Genomic DNA, 22,817 nt, shown 5'->3' with positions numbered 1-22,817 from the left:
CTTCCCTTCTCTCTCTCTTGGCAGTGGGGGGAAGAGTGCACGTAAGACACAGCTCTCAAGGAACCTTTTGGCTGCATGCTGCATACAAGAAATCTTTCTCTCTTCCAAACTCTGTCAGAAATGAGTGTCATGAGATTCATCGCGCCTGCACAGCCTTTTGGAGCGAAAGGGGAGGAAGATTTCTTGGTGCAGCCAAAAGGTTCCTTGTCGTGGTGTTGTGTCTTATGTGCATTCTCTCCCCCCGCCCCCTGGCGAGAGAGAGGGGGGTAGGTTTGGAAGAGACAAGGAAGTGCATGCACAGCTGCTTTTGTTGCTGAGCCCAGCTAGAAGTTTGGCTCGGCTTCCTCAGGCAGCCTAAAATTGATTCTTCCTCCCTGGCTTGTTCGCCATCACGGATCTATAAGATCTTGAAGCTAGATTGGTTAGGTACATGAACATACAATAAATATTTACACTAACTGAGATCAAGACGTGAAAACAAAGCTAGCCTGCAAATTGTATAAAATTCTATTATACAGTTGACCGTTTAACCTTTATTGAATTATTTGTTCAGTCTGTGTTTTTTTTAATTTTTTAAATATAAAAAATAACATTCAAAACAAATATATCTGCTGAATACGTCCTCAAAATAATACACGTAATATAAAATACTCCAATCTGTATTCCACTGATATCTTCAGGTGCTATCATGGATTTCCCCTTCTTCCTCAGAAGAATTTTCCTTAATCATGTCTTCGTTAGATGTATTGATTTCTAAAGGGGGAAAAATATACAGTATATATATTTATACAGTTTTTGTTATTTACCCAATTTAGTTGCATCTGCCACTAATGTGCCTATCTATAAGCACATTTTATTTGCTATAAAATTATAGTCCTCAAAATGAGGTAGTCCTCATTTAGCAAGTGCCTTGTACAACAACGCTTCAAAGTTACAAGGGGTGATGAAAAAGTTACGTTGGGATCCATCCTTACATATAAGCCCTTCTTAGGTCTGTGAAACAAAGGAAAGCTGAAGTAGCATCATAAGCACAGTCACTGTTTCATTTAGCGACCACTTCACTTAACCACTGAGTTGCTTGTTCCAAATTGTGTTTGGTAAATTAGGACTACCTGTAAAAACATTGCTAACAATAAAGAAAAAGGTTCCGTTATCCTCTGATCAATTAAGATAGTTTCAAACCTGTAATTTAGGGGAGCATTTAATTAATTAATTAGATTTCTATGACACCCTTTTCCTCAGACTCAGGGTGGCTTACAACAAATGAAATACAAAACATGTAGAAATCTAAAGTTAAAATACATTTCTAAAACCCCAATTTCTTGAAACCAATCATCCACATTCATTCTATCGTACATATAAATTCATTCATCGGCCACGGCTAGATGTTAAACTTTGTGGCCGTGCCGGCAAAGATGAGTTTTTAAGGCCCTTTAAACATTTCTTAAAACTAAGTAGGGAACAGAAGAAAAAACCAGAATGAACTATACAACGAATTTGGATCAGCTAAATAATAATTGTGCACTAGCCCCTCTGGCAACATTTATTTATTTATTTATTTATTTATTTATTTAGATTTGTATGCCACCCCTCTCCTTATGCCCCCTCCCTGCCCTATCCCCCTTGATCTATATTGCATCCCCGCCATACTTTTCAGGTACCCCCCGCTGACTCTATCCATTGCGCACCCTTCCCAATCCTTGTCACACTTCTTGTGCACTCCCTTCTTCCCTCCACTACATGGCAGCCTGCTGGCTTTAGACTTGCAATTTCCTGCAGTCTTCCCCACTGATTTTGCCCGTGGAAAGCTTGCAGGAAAAAAGTCAATGAGGAAACTGCAGGGAAGGCTTGGGTAAGTCTCCCCCACCTGTACATCATTCCCCAGTCCCCCTACATTCACGCTGGCCACTCACAGATTTTCCTGCACTGTCCTGACCCACAGGACATCCATGCGCACTTCTCCAACCTGTGCTGTACCCTTGCTACACTTCCCAGGCTTTTGAAAACTTGCAGGGACATCAGCGATCACAACGGAGTTTAGACTTCCCAATGAATTGTGGAATACTGTAAAGTAATCTGCTCTGGCTTGTGGGAAGCCACCACAACTTTTCAAAATTTCAGTCCCAAGATTTTAGACACATTATGAAAGCAAGCCACTTAAAACTAGCTTGGTCCAAAAATTGTTGCTCTATGATGCACTGTTTTGCTCAATTGAAAATTAGACACACAGGAGTTTTAGCAGTCGATAAATACTATATGTTAGTGATGGCAAACTGTTTTTTCGTCGGGTGCCAAAAGAGCAAATGCCCAAACCCATAATTCAATACCTTGGGAGGGCAAAAACAACCCCCCCCCCCCCCGAAGGCTGGAAATGGCATGCTTCCCACCTTTTGGTGGGTCCAGTAGGCTCATGTTTAGCCCTCTCCAGGCTCCAAAGGCTTCCCTGGAGCCGGGGAGAGTAAAAATGCTCTCCCCTCATCCTCGTGGAGGCTGTCTGGAAGCCAAAAATGCCCTCCCAGAGCCTCTGTGCGAGCCAAAAATCAGCTGGCTGGCACACACATGCGCGTTGGAGCTGAGCTAGGGAAACGGCTCGTGTGCTAGCTGATATGGCTCGTGTGCTATATGGCCACAGGTTCACCATCATTGCTATATGTCAACCCCATCCCAAAATCAAATCTTTGCCAAATGTCCCTAATTATTGACAGCAGTTCCTTAAGAGCTGATTTCTAGGGACCCACTCATCCTCTATTCCCGTTATGGTGGACCTGTGGCATGCAGAGCCCTCTGTGGGCAAGTGTGCTGTCTCCAGCTGTTCTTTTAGTTTCTGGCGTGCACATGAGCACTGGCCAGCTGGTTTTGCGGGTCCAGCAGCATTGGAAAATGGTCAAAATCCAGTCCATTTCTGGGCCTTTTTCCAAGCCATTTTCAGGCTGTTTTTGAGCCATTTTCAATCTCAAAACAGCCTGGAAAACAGCTGGAAAACTGAAAACAGTCTGAAGAAAGAGCCAGAAACAGCCCAAAAACATCCTGGAAAAAGACCTAGAAGATGGCCTAAAAAACAGGCACGTGCATGCTGTCCAGTTGGTCTTCAGATTTCCGGTGCTCCGGCACACGCACATACGCAGGCGTTTTGGTTTGGGCACTCGGTGCCAAAAAGGTTTGCCATCACTGCTCTACTCTATGCATCAGAATGCTTCTGGAACTGCCAGAAGGTAATAACACCAAAGTAGTGGTAGATATTTTGTGACCTTGGTCAGGCTCCATGAAAAGGATATCTATTTTTGATAAAGATCAGCATACCTTTTTAAATTTGATTTAAGTTCCAAAAAAATATTATACAAATATTATACATATTATCCATGTATGCTGGAAAGGTATGGGCAGACGTCCTGAGAGATATAGTTATGACATTTAGGACAAAAACTAAATACAATTACTATGCCAAAGAAAACCTGGTATTTCCTTTTACTGCAATTTATTCAGATAATCTGATATTTGGTGTCTGAACTCAGGCTTTAATGTCAAAAACCTCTGTGACGTGAATCCTAATGATTGGAATTTCATAATCACATTGAATTTCAATGTTAGCCCCAGATGGAAGGGTAATTTGGATCATTATTCAGAAAATGACCTTCCATTCATTTGAGATTGATATTTGTCTATTTAGTCTCCTGGAATTCTGTCTGCTCAAGAAATGGAAGCTGTAAAGGCTTGCTGAAAAAGATTAAATATGTTGATCTGATATTACCTCAGAAACGCTTTTCTTTTCTTACTATATATTCTACTGGCAGAAAAATGCCTGGAAATAAAAATATGATATCGCTTCTTGGCAGTGATTTTATAAACTACCTTGCCTAATTTCAAAGTGGTTTAGCTACAGAAGCCTTGAAATCTTGGAATACAAAAAAAAAGGGAGAAGACTTGATCAGAGTGGCTTTAAAATGTTTATCTAGTTCAGGAAAGATAAGCATTTTGAATTTCATGGCCCAATCAGAATCAATTCTGTTCTCTATTTACATTATTTCCTGATTCTTCTTGCAGTGAGGCATGTATAAAATATACACTTCTGTTTCAAGAGATGGAGAAGCTCTGATCTCTGTGCAGAATCTTTGTAGAATAAAATCAAAGGACCTAGGACTGTGATGGAGCCATATGTGCTGGCACACAAGCCATTGGTCAGCTCCAATGTACATGTGCATACTGGCCAGCTGATTTTCGGCTCATGTGGAGGGCTCTGGGAGGATTTTGGCCTCCAGAGGGATGGGGGAGGGCAGTTTTGGCCCTCTCCGGGCTCCAGGGAAACCTCTGGAGCATGGGGAAGGCAAAAAATGGGCCTACTGGGAGTCGGGGAGCGGGTGAGAGGTCGTGTGGACATGCGCAGTGGTAGCGGGGGGTTGTGCATATGCAGTGGGCATGGTGCATGGGTAGCATTGAATTATGGGTGTAGGCATGTGTATGTGCACAATAGCGCGCACACACACACTTTTGGCACCTGAGGTAAAAAAAGGTTCGCCATCACTGACCTAGAGTATAGTTGTACATATGGGTAGTCCTTGACTTTTGACCACAATTGAGCTAATCTAATGCTAATCAAGAAAGTTGTTAAGTGAGTTTTGCCCCATTTTACATTTATTGCCCGTTAAATGAATCTGGCTTCTCCATTGACTTTGCTTGCAGAAGGTCTCAAAAGGTGATCAAATGATCCCAGGACACTGGAAACATCATAAACACATGACATTTGCCAAGCATCTGAACTTTGATAATGCAATCTTGGGGATGCTGCAACAATTGTTAAGTGTGAAAAGCAGGCATATGTTACTTTTTTCAGTGCTGTGAAAACTTCGAACTGTGACTAAATGAATGGTTGTAATTCAAGGACTACCTGTAAATAAAATGGAGAACCTGAAAAAAAACCTAAATAAATTTGATGTGAACATGAAGGTAAGTCTTTATGACATTGTGTCGATTATTTGCAGCAGAACAAAATTATGTTTTCTCATCTGAGTTTCCAATAATGAAGGCATAAAAGAATGCACATTATCAGAATGATAAATTATTCAGAGATACTGTAAAAATAAAAACCTTCCCTTTTGTTTTTCTAAAATGATTTATGGAACAGCTGAATAATTGCTTCCAAAAATCTGACGGGAGCTTCAGCTTCCATGCTAATCTTAAATAAGGCTTTCTAGAAGTGTTTAGAGAAAATGGAGCATTTCAAAAGAATTAACTTAAATTATGCACTTCACCACATAATCAGATAACTCTATTCTTTTTGGCCACTATGGAGGCTACATATCCACTTCAAGGGGAAGGATGTCTACTGTGAAAAAAGCAAACTGGCCAGGACAGTTGCGGAATAGAAACTTTTTGAGCATGCCTTTCCTTTTTATTTTCCCCCTAACCTAAGGAGTGATAGAGAACAATTATTTAAAGGGGTTCAGGGCTCTGCCTGTCACCAGAAAAATCTTTTGAAAACCAAACGGAAACTTGGTTTGGGGGCAGAATTCTCCAAAAGAAAGACTGAGTTGAAAATGGGCCAGGTCTGTTCAAGTGCTGGAGGAAAAAAAAAAATCAAAACCATCTTCTAATGCAGTCTTACGGGAGAAAAAAATGGCCCAGCATATTGGAATGTTGCCAGTTCATTCATTCTAAGCCCCCTCCTCCCCACCCAAGTCATGTCACTCAAAGGAGAGCTATTATACAGAAGTCAAACCCAGCAATGCTTTCCCTGTTCCTTTGTCTAAAGAACACTCACCCACTCACTCACCCACCTACCCACCCACCCAGTCTGTGTGTGTGTCTGTCTGTGTGTCTGTCTGTGTGTCTGTCTGTCTGTGTGTCTGTCTGTCTGTCTGTCTGTCTGTCTGTCTGTCTGTCTGTCTGTCTATCTATCTATCTATCTATCTATCTATCTAATTTAATTTAATTTAATTTAATTTAATTTAATTTAATTTATATGCTGCCCAACTTCCAGAGGACTCTGGGCGGTTTTCAACAAAGAAGCAACATCTAAAAGAAACAATTTAAAAAGACAGTTTAAAAACCATTAATAAAATCATGCATTTCTTTTGTGGCCAGATCTAAATGATGTAACATTTGATCAATGGCCCCAGGTCTTTCCGGCTTTCCGGAAGGCCAGGAGGGTGGGGTCAGTGCAGATCTCAGGAAGTAGCTGGTTCCAGAGAGCTGGTGCCACCCCAGAGGAGAAGGCCAATCCTATGGGCCCTTATCGGTCTACCTTAATAGGACTATAGGTAAACACAGGCTTTCAAAGCAAAAATGAAACTGGCTGTTTGTTTTTTACTGCAAGGAGGTAAGTCAATTACCTTTGTGGCAAAAAGTGAGAAATTACGACATGACTGTTTCACTGCAAGTATTAAGAAAGAAACATATGCAATTTTTATAACAGCTAATAATACAATTTTGTCAGGTGGTATTGCATTAAGGCTTTTCTCAGATTTCTAATTCATGCAGAAAACTGTTGAGTCCTGACATCTTTGCACATTTTAATATTTCAACATAATGCTGTGGAATAGGAGCCAAAGCTATTATAATCAGGACTGCCTAATGCCTGGCTGTTGATGTCATAGTGGGTTCACTCATTTCCTCATGTGCTCATCACCCGGCTCCATGTGCATTCCAGATTACCCCTATTCTCCTTTCACAGCATTATTAACTCTTCTCAAACGAGGTCAAGTAATTTTACACGCAGAGAGGAATCCACACCCCCTAATAAGGCCCTTATTTTACTGAAGCAGAACTAATGAAAAACTTACAGAGAATTATGAGCACTGAGAAGCAGAATAAAAACTAGAATGTCACCAACATCTGTATAATTCTACTAAGAAACATCTTCATAACTAGACACCAGAAATGTACTGGATTGATCCGAAAAAGAAAGGCATACAAGGGCTTTTTTTTTTTGAAGCGAGTCAGGTGGGTTTTTTTTTTAAATGCATGGATATCAAGAATAAAAAGATTGGTTTTTCTGTACAATTTATTATTTCAGCTGGATAGCAACACAAGTGGGGTTCAGCATCCAAACCAAATTTAACTCTCCCTTATCTTCTGCTGCCAAATAATTTATGAGAATTCAGAGATTCACCATATGCTGGCAGCAGTTGAAATGACTGAGCTTCCCCTAAAATATATTTGCTGTTAAATTTTTCACAGTTAATCAAGAATTGTCCTTAAAGCTTACTGGAAATCTCTTATAGTTAGCATAACTTTTATCTTTTTAGTGCCTTTGCATCTTCTTCTTTACTCTGAATATCTGTGCTGATTAGATAGATATTAGGCTGTACCATTTTCTTCCTTTGCATAGTGGTATTTCACCTTTATTCCATAAGGCCAGAAGTGTATTTCAGGAAAACAATGAAAAATCCATAAAATTTACTCAATCCTATCAAATTCATAAACAATTTGCTGATCTTTTCTGGTGCTCTTCAGTCACCTTGGAATATACACCTTATTTTTTGGACTATAAGATACACCTAGTTTTTTGGGAGGAATACAAGAGGGAAAAAATCTGCCTCTGCCTCCCAGCAATCTGTCTCCTTGAAGCAAACAGCAAACATCCTGGTCAACTTCGGCAAAGCCTGATTTAGCATAAGCATCTGATTTAGCACAATCAGATTATTGGATTGAATACTGACTATCTGCTGTTCAAGGCTGTGGGGGTTGCTACCGCCCATTGCCACTGCCACTATCACCGCCTCCACGTGTCCCATTTTTGGCCTCTGCATGCCTTGTTTTCAGCCTCTACACGCCCCATTTTTGGCCCATTCCAGGTGGCTGAGATAGGCGGCAGAACTACCTGGAATGGGCCAAAAATGGGGTGCGTGGAGGTCGAAAATGGGGTGCATAGAGGTGACAGCAGCGATGTATAGTGGTGGCGATTCCTGCAACCTGGAACAGCTGTTGCTCATGCTAAATCAGGCTGTGCTGAAGCTGACCAGACTGTTTGCTGCAAGGAGGCAAATTGCTGGGAGGCAGAAGTCAGCGGATGGGGGTTGGCAGGTGGGGTTTCAGCAACATTAGATGTATAAGACGTACAGACATTTCTATCCACTTTTTTGGGTGGTGGTGGAAAAAGTGCATCTTATACACTGAAAAATAAATGAACTCTTTAGCAAGTCAAGACTGCTTATTTCTTTGTGTCCTAGCCCCATGACTCACAAACTGTGCTCTATGGTGAGTTGGAGCACTGAGGAAAATTCACAGGGGTGCAACAGAATAGCCTATAAAATTCAATTACTTAGAAATTAGAACTGTAATATCTTGGTATATTTCCCACAAAATAATGAGCAAATAGGGGGGAAATGTTCTGGTAAGTTATTGCAACAATTAAGTTACATTTATGCAGAAAGAATAAACATACCATATTTTGGAGTATAAGACGCACCTTAGTTTTAGGGAAAGAAAATAGGAGAAAGAAAATCTACCAACCAGATATTCATCTGGCTATCATCCTTAGTCTGGTCAGCTTCAGCACATCATTTTAGTCCCTGGTTAGGGCTAGAAAAAAACTTTGCAGTAGCAGTGACAACAAGCCTGCAAGTTGGGAAGATTCTTAGCACTTTGTTAGCGCTGGGGAAAAAAGGTGTCATTCGGAGTATAAGACACACCCAAAATTTCAGCTGCTTGGGGGGGGGAGGTGCATCATATACTCCAAAAATGCGGTATATGCCAATCATGTATTTACTGTACATGATGATGATGATATTCATAGACAACTAGCTAACTACATGTTTTATTCACTGCATCAGATATTATTTAGAAAATGAAAGAAATACCTCTGTTTACATTCTGGCCAAGAATCACCATATCTGTTGTGAGTTTTCGTAATACCACATGCAGGGTTGGATATTCAATGACAACTTTTCCTTTCAAATTGTCTACAAGGCTTTTATTGGCATCCAATTCTTGATACCTTTTGTAAAAAATAATAAGCATAGTAAGTATTATATAGAGATTTGATTATTCCAACATAAACAATATGACCTTTTTCGAGGAACAAATATTCACTTGTTCTCCATCAAGTGTCAGCCTTAAAAAAAGTTTACAGGTTTGCTGACCAACCTTCAGCTTTCTAGGACATGTGAAAATATGTTTAGTACTTTGGTGAGTTGCTTTCCAAGACATATTTTAAGGCAGTGCTAATTCACCTAATAATCCATAGAGAGGCGTGTATTTCAGACTATCAATGGAAATTCCCTAAAACTTATTCAAATATGAGGTAATAAGAAATCTCTTACAGCTCAACATTCTGTTGCAATGTGCAATTCCATATTGTTGGCCTTTATAAACAATCCATTTTTAGGATGTTCCAACATTTTTTTTTTCTTTTCCAGCTACAGGAATACCTAATTTGGGCTTTGCTTATGATGTTGAAATAGCTTAGCTATGTAGCATTGTCTGAAAGAAAGGGGAAGGGAGGGAGGCTTACAACTATTTTATTTAACATTTCTTTAGTAAAGAGAATGTCTTTGAGTAAATATGTGTCATATTTCAGATTTCAGGCCACAAAGCCTTAATAACTGGATTTTAATTTTGAAAAATGTCTCTCTCTCTATTTTTTAGGATTTTTCAAATAGCAAGAAATTTTTTAGCATTTTTATTATAATTCATGCCAAATTTCAATTCACTTAGATGAAAATATCTTGAAATAGTAGGCTATTTCTTTCTGACCACGATGTAGAGATGTTCCAATATTTAGTTTTTGTTTAAAACAAAAAATTGGAAAGTAATTTAGGTGATAAAGTCCAATCCCACTGCCCAGTGCAGGAATAAAATCGATTTGTGTGCATAAAAAAACATACATCCATATGATTGTATAGCTAACATAACAAATAATTTAGCCATTTTAAAATACAGAACATTTATTTATTGATTTGATATTACAGATTTTATAGGCTGTCTAACACAGAAGACTCTGGGTAAATTGCAATATGCTAAAATGATAAGCAGCAGTAGAAATCAAAATGATAAAAATAACAGTTTAAAGACACCCCCCATTTATGTAATTTCATTTCATTTCTAGAGCTTATTGAATCTAATAGCTCACCATTATTGGCAGCTTATCGGATCTTAACAGCCCACCAAATAAGAAAAATTAATCTTTATGACTTTGATTCTGTTAGGTCTAATCCCTTGAATATCGAAGCAAAATGAATGTTACTGCCTTAAAAAAAATTGCATGGTGGCCATACAGCTGAAAACATCTTTTAAAAAGGTTTTATCCCTTTATCTCACTGGATTTTCTAGAGATAGATGGACCCATGTTATATATACCATTAGAGAAGCAGAAAGAAGATGTGATAATTATCTCAGTATTAAATAGCTCTTTCAATTTCCCAATAATGATCTAGCAATATTCAGCAAAACATTCTATGCACCAAATTTTGAAAGTTTAATTAATATACAATAAGGTTCACAGAACACTGTTACAAAGCAAAATCATACTGCTGGGAAGAATTAATGGTTGTTTCTGGAAGCAGAATTTAAATTGCAACAGTGTAACTTAGTTTAATCCTGAATTTCTTGTACTAGCAACTGCAAAGAAAAATTACACGTACAGTATTTGTGTTTTTTGGAATTATCCAAATGACTTGGATCTAACACCAATTCCATATACCAGGTACCTCCCCCCTACACCGGATGATGAACAGCATTAAGTAAACAATAGAATATTTCTAAATAATTGTAATAATTTGCATTTAGCCACTTTTTTTTTTACAATTACCAATGTATAAAATAGTACACTTCAGAATAAGCTTTGTATAGGAAAATAATGAGAATGCCAATGCCCCAAACTCCAAATGAACAGACATACATTCCTAAGTAAAATTATAATTATTAAATGACTACCATGCTTTTAAAATCATTGTGGGAGCAGAGTGACTGAGGGATCCAGAAGGCTCCAGGTTGTCCCTTTCAATGTCAAATATGCAATTACCCTAATCTGGACTTTCATAGAATTCCTTAACAGTAACGACAGGGCATAGGTTAGTATTTTTGATAAAGTTCACAGAGTTAGGCTTTAATGGTCCAAATTCAATTAAAATACAGTAATGCAACTTGCATTTCCTGGTTTGGAAAGAAAGAACTTTATGCAAGAGTTACTTCCTTTCACTCCAACTTCAATCATTATGAAAATAATTTTGTTTTATTTATTTTTACCTCAAGTAATTATGACCAGTTCTTCCTAAACCCATTTTTTTAAAAAAAGGATAAGAATATTTTAAATTCAAAGAGCACTTTCATAACATTTGGAACAGCATATGAGGAGAAACATATTTACTGATTTATTTACAGTGCTTTAATACAAAGTACGGCGGTACCTTTCCACTGGCAAGAATCTCCATGCATTCTTTTCTGGTTAAGCAAACATTTACCACCAAAAGGCTAAAGTCATTCACATGCCACAATACACTTTCCATTATCTCATGTTTTAGACAAAACATCCTTAGCGTCCAGCTTGGCAGAGCATAAAACATTTGTACTTTAAACTATTTTATGATAGTAAATTATTCAAGTGTTAAATCACCAAGGCCTAGTTTTAAGTAAACTTCATTGGTTGACAGACAGGGACAACCAATTCTGGCTAATACCCAAACCTTTGGAAGAGTGTGAAGCACTAAAGAATTATAAGAGAAAAGTGTTTCCTTACAGTAATGTCACTAACTAAACTTATTGCCCTGTTTTGTTTTTAATTCCTTGGTTACCCCTCTTTCCACTAAAAGATACTACAGTATTCTGTTTCCTTGCAATATAAATGTATTCAGCACTTAAACAAGCCTTGAAATATCTTGTTTATTCAATTTATCATTAATTATACCTCAGACTTTCAACACAGCTAAAACAACTATTTATTTATTTATTTATTTATTTATTTGATTTATATGCCGCCCTTTTCTGAAAACTTGCGGCGGCTCACAGGATACAATGTAAAACGAAGCGTACAAAACAAATCTAATAAGTTTAAAAACCACAGCTAAAACCCAATATGTTAAAATCAGTCAACCAATTCAATCAATAAGCCTAGGTTAGGTGTTTCAAAGTAAACTATAGGGATGACAATGTCAGATTTGACCGTTTTTCATAATAGAAGAAAATGCCTCCACCTATTCACAAAGATTTTATAACAAAGCTTTATCTCGTACATTATTGTTGACATCTAATTTCCATGATCAGCGGGAAGGAAGTGATAAAAGGAAGCTAAGAAAAGACCAGAAAGTTATATATTAATCTTTACCTAATCATGTTTGGCTAAACATGACAATGGCTCAAAAGATAGGATGCAACAAGAATTTACTGCTGTACTCTTTAGTCTTGTGCTAGCCCATTTGACTCACAGCTTTGTCCTTGTTTTCTTTTAAAGCTATTGCTTCCTTCTCTCTGATGCCCCCCCCCCTCAAAAAAGCAGGTTACCATCTGCTCTGTCTCTTTCAACCTGGGTTTTTAAAGCTTCTTAATCTTCTCCCAATTTGACAGACAATTTTCTGAGATATATGAAAGATTCAAAGGTGTTGTTTAGCTCACTTCAATCTCTCCTAATTTTAGTTTTCACACTACCCATGGTAACAAAGGTGCATACATTAGTTTCTAATATTTTACTATATAGACCAGTGATTGTTCAAGAGGGTCGGGGCCGCCACAGAGAAGGCTCTTCCCCTGGGCCCCGCCAAACGACATTGTTTAGTCGACGGGACCCGGAGAAGGCCAACTCTGTGGGACCTAACTGGTCGCTGGGATTTAATGCCTGGGGAGGGTGAAAACAGCTTCCCCCACCCCCCGGAGGCCCTCTGGAAGCTGGAAACGGCCTGTTTCCCAACTTCTAGTGGTCCCAGTAGGCTTGTGTTTCACCCTCCCCAGGTTCCAAAGGCTTCCCTAGAGCTGAGGGAGGGTAAAAACGCTCTCCCACATCCTGCCGGAGGCTCTCTGGAAGTCAAAAACACCCTCCCAGAGCCTCTGTGCGAGTCAAAAATCAGCTGGCCGGCACACACATGCATGTTGGAGCTGAGTTAGGGCAACAGCTCATGTGCCAGCAGATATGGCTCCGCCTGCCACCTGTGGCACCCGTGCCATAGGTTCACCATCACTGATATAAATGATGCTTTTCTAGTAAATTTTAAAAATACATATCCTGCCTCCTGTCATAATGATAAATAGGTAATTATTTTAAAAATAGTTTTAATGAAGCTAAGACTCTGAGCTTGTCGCTCAGAAAGGTCGGAAGTTCGAATCAGCAGTGTTGCTTAATGGAGAGAGCTCCCATTACACCTGTACCAGCTTCTGCCAACCTAGCATGTAAAACTGCAAGTAGAAAAATAGGGACCTCCTATGGTGGGAAGGTAATAGTGTTCTGTGTGCCTTTGGCATTTAGTCATGCTGGTCACATGGCCATGGAGACGTCTTTGGCTTTAAAATGGAGATAAGCACCGCCCTCTAGGAACAACTAGCATATACTGCATGTGCGAGGGGAACCTTTACCTTACTAATGAAGTTTTTAGTGACTACAGTAAAAACAAATCCAAAACAAGCCACAAGAAAAAAGGAAAATTCAAGGTGCCTGGGCGGGGGAGGGGGGAGAGTAGAAAGGAAGTAAAAAGTAAACACAATGGTAAAGAAGTAGCGTCCAAACTTCAGCATACCAACCATAAGCTAATATAGCTTATATTTCAACCCATTTTATAATTACAATAACAGACCCTTTCTTCCCATAGCCTAACTTTTATCTATCAACTCATACATTATCATCTTTTCAATGCTATGTCAATAATAGGTCCAGTAGATGTTACTAGAAAGATTATACAAATTAGCGATAGCACTAGCATTTAGACTTCACAGGGCTTTACAGCCCACTCTAAGCGATTTACAGAGAGTAAGCATATTGTCCCCAACAATCTGAGTCCTCATTTTACCGACCTTGGAAGGATGGAAGGCTGAATCAATCTTGAGCCTACTGAGATTCGATCTGCCAAACTGCTGGCAGCCGGTGATCAGCAGAAGTAGCTTGCAGTACGGTACCCTAACCACTGTACCACTTATCAGGCTCTTGTTATTTAGCTCTGATCAAATAGCACAACTTTAAATTCTTCTTCTTTTTTGCTCATCACAAGCCTTTCCAATGGCACTGCAGGATTTCATCTTTCATCAATATTTGGCATTCAACAGTAGACTGTGATAGATAATAAAGATAAAAATCTTATGGAGTTGCTTTTTATCTCGCAGAATATTCAGATGAATATTAAGTATTTGTTTATTTCCTTACTTGCTATATTTTTATCTCAGTTTTGCCTTAGGAATTCAAGGCAGCATACAAAATTCTTACAATTCTTCCCTCAAATAGCCACTATAACCCTTTGAGTAGGTCAGGGTGAGAGAAAATTACTGCTCAAAGCCACTCAATGATCTTCCATAACTTTATTTATTTATTTGATTTTTTTTTTATGCCGCCCTTCTAGTTAGACTCAGGGCGGCTTACAACAGTTTAGCAATAGCACTTTTTAACAGAGCCAGCATATTGCCCCCACAATCCGGGTCCTCATTTTACCCACCTCGGAAGGATGGAACCTTGAGGCGGTGATGAGATTTGAACCGCTGACCTGGAGATCTAGCAGTCAGCTTTAGTGGCCTGCAGTACTGCACTTTACTCACTGCGCCACCTCGGCTCAATATGAATATGAAGAAGGCGAATGAACTTGTGTCTCTCTAGTGCAAGGATTATAATCGTATTACACTGGCAGTCAAAAGCAGTGCATTGCTAATAGAATATGGTCTAGTAACAATTATGTAGAATATATGTATTCATTTCATGAAGTAGGAGGGTAGAAGGAACAAAGAATGTGTGTGTGTGTGTGTGTGTATTACAATTCCTTTCATGTATTAATTCAGAGGAGCTGCATTACAGCAGAGATAATAACTAACAGATGGACATTCATTCCAAAGTGGTGAACAAACCTTCCTTGTGGTTATGATTTCTGAACTAGAATACATCAAGATTTACTCCTCAGTTGTACAGCAAGGGAAAAAATTACACACTGGAGTGTAAATTTAGTTTATACAATTTATTTGAAATTTTGGGTTTATGTTTGTCTCAATACTAATTTAATAATTCAGAGAGGAAGAATTAAGATTGTCAATCATTTTCAAGATGATTTGTAAAGAACACCGGCACCTGAATGATTCCCATAATAATCCCCATAAAACCCTAAATAAATTGCAATTTCCTGAAAACACAGACACTTTGTCAACTGAATTATCAACTGTTCCCCTCAGCTAACCTCTTTAACCACTTCCATACTTCTCAACGGAAGATGTAAATCGATACAATTTTTTTTTTGGGGGGGGGGGGGATCATGTAAGTTATCTTCACTGTTAAACAATTCATTTCTGTCATATAGTATATATTACCATAATCTGAAGAAAGGCACTTTTAAACTCTCTTTTATAAAGGATTGTGCATATGTTTATAATGCAGTAAACCATGAACTTAGTATTTTATTTAGGTAAAGGACAACATTTCTTAAGAAAAAGGTTCCCATACAAGTACTATATCTAGATTTGTAGACATTTGTAGAACAGATGTGTGTTGTAAAACATGCCATGAATGTATTCTTAAAACATGAAAGTAGTTGGCTATGCTACTTCAGCGACTGTTTAACCCAATTTCCGACACACAAATACACTTTGAACATTTAAAAAATGTGACCCAGAGAAGGAAAATGTTGAGACTTGGCTTTGACTATCGTAACCACAGTGGCTTGAAAATTCAGTTACAGAAAACCATCCTAAAACATTCATTTATGCAATAATTCCATATTTAAAATTGCTGAAGACAATTAAAATTAAGGCACCTCAAATATGTTCCTTTTACAATTATAAGGACAAGATATTTTAAAAGGAAAAATAATAAAAAAAGAAAGAACTGATCCTCCTGGAAAGATGTTGCTCAATAAGGAGGCCATGTTTTGAGTTTCAAAGGTTGTACAATACATATGGGAGAGACAAACCTATTAAGATTGACTTACTTTCTTCACTTGCTACTTGCCAGGTAAACAAAAGATCCTTCTCTGAAATTACTACTTATGGTAAGCAGCATATCGCAATTGTATTCTGAATTAAGTGCAACTTCTGACAATATTCAGAATTAGGCTCAGAGGGATTGATGACAATAATTTAATATGGATATCAGTGAAACATATCTTTTTATAAATGTGTCATTCTTTTTCAGAAAATTTGGGGGGGGGATTTTTGCAATGAATGGCTACCACTAAGGAGCTTAATATTCAAGAGTAACACTGAATCTAAAGATATACAAACTTAGTCTTAACATGGAATAGAATTCCATGAAATGATTGAAAATTAACTGCCAATTATACTACCAGTCAGATTTTCAACAGGTTGTTAATCATATATTTGTTGTTCATTGACTCAAGAATTGCTTATCATATGCCTTAACATGGCTGCTTGGGTTACACATGACATAAGCCTTTCAGGCATACAACACAGTGCAAATAGACAAGTTACTACAAACCAGAATGAAACTATACCAAACTGCTGACTGTCCTTTTTTACATCAAGATTTTAAACTCATTGCTACTTTTCCCCAACCTTCCCACATTACAGCTGATTCCTTACAACTTCCCTTCTTGATGCACCAAAGGGTGGGGAGGGATAAAGTTTAATGCAAGGTGCAAAGTACAGAAATGTGACCGGATTTACCTGCAAGACATACTGTATGTACTTAGATAGTAGCAATTCAGGCTACTATTGAGAAACTTGAAAAGGATGAAAATAACTCAGGCCATCTGCTACCTTGTTGTAAAACACAGAACTATAAAAACTACAATGAATTTTAAAAGTCACTGACCAGGAACAGGTAGAGGCAGCAAGGCTAGGAGCAAAAGTTAGAAGAAGGAAGGATAAACAGTACAGCATCCAATATATGTATTTTAGAGCTGGGATCTCCAACCTTGGTAACTTTAAGACTTGTGGAGTTCCAACTCCCAGAATTCCTCAGCCAGGAATTCTGGGAGTTGGAAGTCCACAAGTCTTAAAGTTGCCAACGTTGGAGATTCCTGTTTTAGAAACATAGAAACATAGAAGTCTGACGGCAGAAAAAGACCTCATGGTCCATCTAGTCTGCCCTTATACTATTTTCTGTATTTTATCTTAGGATGGATATATGTTTATCCCAGGCATGTTTAAATTCAGTTACTGTGAATTTATCTACCACATCTGCTGGAAGTTTGTTCCAAGGATCTACTACTCTTTCAGTAAAATAATATTTTCTCATGTTGCTTTTGATCTTTCCCCCAACTAACTTCAGATTGTGTCCCCTTGTTCTTGTGTTCACTTTCCTATTAAAACACTTCCCTCCTGGACCTTATTTAACCCTTTAACATATTTAAATGTTTCGATCATGTCCCCCCTTTTCCTTCTGTCCTCCAGACTATACAGATTGAGTTCATTAAGTCTTAGAGAGTAAGACAAGAGTCCATGGACAAGTTCATTCAGAAGCCAATGAGATAATAAAGAATAGCACCAAGAATACTATTTCATTCATTAAAGGTTGTTTTAATGAATGCAGCAGGGCAATGGGACTGAAATTCAGGAATGCATACAGTAGGAAAATATGCGAAACTGAGACACAATAGGAGGAAATTCAGCAAGTTAGGAAATCCCAGAAAACAACTATCAATTATTCATACATATCTCTTCTCAATGTAATAATACATGATAGGGCTTGCAGAGACCATAAAGAATTTTAAAAAGTAATGGGAAACAAAAAGGAATAGAGAAGGTTCACATCTTCTTAGGAAAAGTTAAAATGATTGAATGGATAGACTGGAATTAATTATTCTAAAAGGCAATAACACTAATAGAAAAAAAAAAAAATGCATTCCAAGCTAACTTGTTTTCAGCTGGATATGTTCAATTTTGTTTTGCATTTACTAAAACCAAGTACAGTGGTACCTCTACCTACAAATGCCTCTACTTACCAACTTTTCTAGATAAGAACCGGGTGTTCAATTTTTTTTTGCCTCTTCTCAAGAACCATTTTCCACTTACAAACCGGAGTCTCCGAAACTGTAACTGGAAAAGGAAGGGAGAAGCCTCTGTGGGGCCTCTCTAGGAATCTCCAGGGAGGAAACAGGGCCTCCACCCTCCCTGTGGTTTCCCCAATTGCACACATTATTTGCTTTTACATGGATTCCTATGGGAAAAATTGCTCCTTCTTACAAACTTTTCTACTTAAGAACTTGGTCACAAAATGAATTAAGTTTGTAAATAGAGGTACCACCGTATGGTATTACACTAAGGCTTTTTAGCACAGAAGCATTTTCCAATCTGGCAATTTCCATAAATTCTGGTTTGACAATAACCAGCATTCCCATCCAAGATAGTTGAAACCTCTGGAGGTCGTAGTACCAATAGTAGATTAAGAAAGGAAGAAACTAAGTTAAGAAAGGCACTATTAGGGCAGCGGTCGTGAGGATTCAGTCAAACCTGTTGGGCCTGCCCACCCATCCCTATTCTATGTTATCCATTTATAACTTGGCTAGCCTAGTTGCGTTCTGCACCACCCTGCTGTTTTCACTGGAGCTACCTGAGCTGGTTAGGAGCCTGTTTGAAGTTCCATTTCTCTCCCAAACTCCCAAACCTGCGTGCAAGTGAAGTGAGTACACATGCACTCCCAACCAGCGAACCCCTTGTTAAAGAAAGTGCAACCCATCTCTGTATTAGGACATAAAGTATAGTTTTTGATTATTCCAGTCTTTATTATTGCTGTATGCTCTGAATAATCAGTAGGACAAAACTTTTGCACATGTGGTTACATAACCTAAAACTGCCGTGAAGTACATTTGAGGTATGACATCACCACTGACTAACACAAATGTCTTGGAAACACTCCTTTAGTTAGAAGTCCACAATTTTTAATTTGTGCAGCTGGCTATCACTATTCCAAACATATATACATAGCAAAGAAAATTGTTTTGTTTGAATGCTGTAGCCTTAGCAATTCCTTATAGCTTTAAGTTTTATTTAAAAGTTCTACTGATGTTTGCTAAAGAATACATTCAGATCTTATCCAGAAGCAAGGCAAGATAAATTAATTCACACTTTGCTTTCACACAGATGTCTTTAAATTATAGTTTTAACACCCTTCAGTTATGGTTTTGGAATTTAAAACAGGGTGGAAATGGTATCAAAGACAGCACTATAAACATACCGATTAATCAATCATTGTCAAATAATTCATTATAGCAAAAGAGTCTCTAGAACAGTGGTTCTCAACCTTTCTGATGCCACAACTGCTTAATACAGCTCCTCATGTTGTGGTGACCCCCAACCATAAGTCTAGCGCCAATTCTCCCACCAGAGCTTTAAGCTGATTGGCAGAAAGGTTAGAGGGACACCCCCACTGGAAACGCCTGATTGGTTGGATTGTAAAAATACGTTCCAATAGAAGTTTAGTTCCTAACACCATGGGAATTTTGTCTTTTCCCTTGGTTTTAGGCGACCCCTGTGAAACAGTCGTTTGACCCCCAAAGGTTGAGAACCACTGCTCTAGAACTACACGTTTTCTATTTAGGAGTAGTTGGGTCTTACTGATTTATTTAGCTACTCAGAACTTTAGCTGAAAAAAAAATCTGACACAATGGCTTCGGCAGCTGGCAAATTCATGCAGACAAGCTTAGGTCTATACCACGAACTCCAAACCTGCAAGTGGTACATTTCACTCCACCTACCTATGTGCCCTTTTCTCACTCCCAAATAAAATCTTCTAGGTGGATTTTAATTTAGATAAGATAGATATAGAAATAGTCTGATGTCTTTGCCAAATTATACGTATGATGAATTATGAGAATATAAAACCGATGCATTAGAAACTGTGTACCTTTTATGATGAAACAGGGTGGGAAAATAAATCAAATATATCAAGTATTGCATAAATTTTAGTTATTTGAGACAAGGACATTTAAAAGAACAAAATCTCTTTATTCAAAGTGCTGTTAGGCCATGTATTCATCTTACCTGGGAAATGTTCCTTCGTGAATAAAAGTCTTCAATTAATATACAATAGATTACATTAAAAAAAATCTTAAGTTCCACATTCCCATAAGGTTTTTGCATTCTTACAAAGTTTTTATTTGCTGATTGCCTGCCAAAAAGCCACTCACTTTTGAAAACAAACATATTCCAAACGCTCTGCCAATGAAAGAAGGTCAAGCCTCTCATGACAAGGTCAGGAGAACAATTCTAGTTCATTTCTGTCAGTAAAAGATAAACAAGAGGGATTCCCTTTTGGCAAAGAGAAGTGAAAATACTTTCTGCAGGTTCACTTGGACAGTAGCACACAAAATTCCTACCTCAAAACGGAGAAAGAAACGATTCAAAGTATTGATCCCAGTCCCAATTATTCTTCCACTTTTATCAGTTCAAATTCTACAATGTCTATATACATGTAGCATTTATCTTCTTACAGGTATACACTGAAGATAGCTTAAAAGGTGTGGGGCTCATATGAACTTTAAAAAAAAATCTGTCCCAGAGTCATGGTAGAATCAGCTTGGTACAAAACAATTCTTGAAATTTTTAATTATTTATATGCTAATAAGTAATTGCTTGTAAAAAAAAGACTATTTTGTTTTATTGTCAACCATTTGCCGTTTCAATTTCCCTTTTCAGAATATGAGGGATTTTGAACTAGTGCTGGGAACTCTCAGGTTTGGAAAAAAAAATTACTGGCATGTACTCACTAGACCAGGAGTGTCAAACTCGATTGCATTAAGGCAGTGATTTTCAACCTTTTTTGAGCCGCGGCACATTTTTTACATTTACGAAACCCTGGGGCACATTGAGCGGGGTGGGTGGGGGGTGGCTAAAAAAAGTTTGGACAAAAAAATTCTCTCTCTCTTCCTCCCTTTTGCTTTATTTCTCTCTCCCTCCCTCTTTCTCTCCCTTCCTTCCTTCCTCTATCTTTCTCTCTCTCCATCTCTTTCTTTCTCTTCCTTCCTTCCCCTCTTTTTTGCTCTCTTTCTCTCTCCCTCCCTACCTCCCTCTATGTCTTTCTCTCTCTCCTTCCCTCCCTCTTTCTATCTCTTGCTTTCTTTCTTTCTCTCTCTCTTGTTCTTTCTCTCTCTCTCGCTCTTTCTCTCTCTTGCTTTCTTTCTCTCTTTCTCTCTTTCTTGCTTGCTTTCTCTCTCTCTTGTTTCTTTCTTTCTCTCTTTCTTTCTTTCTCTCTCTCTTTCTCTCTCTGAGCTTCGCGGCACACCTGATCAGGTCTCGTGGCACACTAGTGTGCCGTGGCACACTGGTTGAAAAACACTGCATTAAGGGACTCATCAGGGTTGTGTTTGACCTTGGGAGGCTGGGGTAGGTGTGGCCAGCTTGTCACCACTCATGTCAGGGGCGCCTATTGTGGCCCGAGTGCCCTGCCAGAGAAAATGGGCTCCCGGCTTTCGTTTTCAGCTGCAACAGCCTCTTGCAACCCACTTCCGGTGAAAATGGCAGACACATGGTGGGCTAATCCTTCCCTGTTTCCAGGGAGGCTCCGCAAACCAGATCTAAGTACCCTGTGGGCCGGATCTGGTCTCCGGGCCTTTTGAGTTTGACACCCATGAACTAGAATATATGTTAAGGTATTTAAATTTAAGAGATGCCAGCTGTAAAGCTGATGCAACTGTAAAACCGATGCAATGAAGACGGCTCAGCATTAATTTTGCCAGTTTTAGACTATGATGGTTTTTACCCCATTTAGCGGTAATATTTATATAAAGTAGCTAGGAGATGGCATATTTTCCTTGAGTATTCTCATTCTCTTCTTGTGTCCGGTATTTATTGCTGAGTTCTCCGTATAGAATCAAGAAGATTGCTTGTAAGGTATTTTCCTACCACGTATATATCTATATATATCTTGTATATAAACCACTGTTAATGTCTAAGGCTCTGAGTGCTGAGTTTTGCTCAATTCTAAAAATCCTTCTTTTTTCTCTTTTTGGGAGATTTTTTTTCCTGAATTTATCAGCAAAGAACAGCCTTGATTTCTAAGTAATCTAGCAAACTTTTTTATCTGATGGTATTTAGATAAGTATTGTTGGTACACTGTCCTTTGAAAATTAGATACAGTGATCCCTCGATTATCGCGAGGGTTCCGTTCCAAGACCCCTCGCGATAATCGATTTTTCGCGATGTAGGGTTGCGGAAGTAAAAACACCATCTGCGCATGCGCGCCCTTTTTTCATGGCCGCGCATGCGCAGATGGTGGAGTTTGCGTGGGCGGCGGGGAAGACCCAGGGAAGGTTCCTTCGGCCGCCCAGCAGCTGATCTGCTCGGCAGCGCAGCGAGGAGCCGAATTGGGGTTTCCCCTTTGCGTGGGCGGCGGGGCAACCCCGATCTTCGTCTGCTCGCTGCTGCTGCGACCGCCCAGCATCTGATCTGCTCGGCAGCGCAGCAGCAGCGAGCAGACGAAGATCGGGGTTTCCCCGCCGCCCACGCAAAGGGGAAACCCCGATTCGGCTCCTCGCTGCGCTGCCGAGCAGATCAGCTGCTGGGCGGCCGAAGGAACCTTTCCTGGGTCTTCCTCGCTGATGCCCCCGCTCGCCTGTCCGCCCACCCACTGCCCGCCGCCCGCCAGCAAGAGGGGGAGATAGAGAAAGAGAGAGAAGGAAAGAAAGAGATGAGAGAGGAAGGAAGGAAGAGAGTGTGAGAGAGGAAGAAGCAAGATAGAGAAAGAGAGAGAAAGGAAGATGAGAAAGGAAGGAAGAGGGTGACGTCATCGGGTGGGAAAAATCGCGATATAGCGT

At 39.0% G+C, this 22,817-nt stretch overlaps 1 protein-coding gene across 1 annotated transcript in view; it reads right to left on the bottom strand.

Moving 5' to 3' along the window:
* Positions 1 to 500: 500 nt before the first annotated feature.
* Positions 501 to 22,817, bottom strand: part of ZNHIT6 (zinc finger HIT-type containing 6) — a 48,786-nt gene continuing 26,469 nt past the window's right edge. The window contains exons 9-10 of the mRNA XM_070749035.1: positions 8,796 to 8,932; positions 501 to 753 (exon numbers count right to left, since the gene is read on the bottom strand). Coding sequence (XP_070605136.1) covers positions 677 to 753; positions 8,796 to 8,932 — 214 coding nt within the window. The 3' untranslated portion in view covers positions 501 to 676. The remainder of the gene's footprint in view (positions 754 to 8,795; positions 8,933 to 22,817) is intronic.

The sequence above is a fragment of the Erythrolamprus reginae genome, chromosome 3 (assembly GCF_031021105.1).
Source record: "Erythrolamprus reginae isolate rEryReg1 chromosome 3, rEryReg1.hap1, whole genome shotgun sequence".
In the NCBI taxonomy this organism is placed as follows: Eukaryota; Metazoa; Chordata; class Lepidosauria; order Squamata; family Dipsadidae; genus Erythrolamprus; species Erythrolamprus reginae.
The sequence above is the reverse complement of the archived record's forward strand: the minus strand, read 5'-3'. Positions and strand labels throughout refer to the sequence as shown.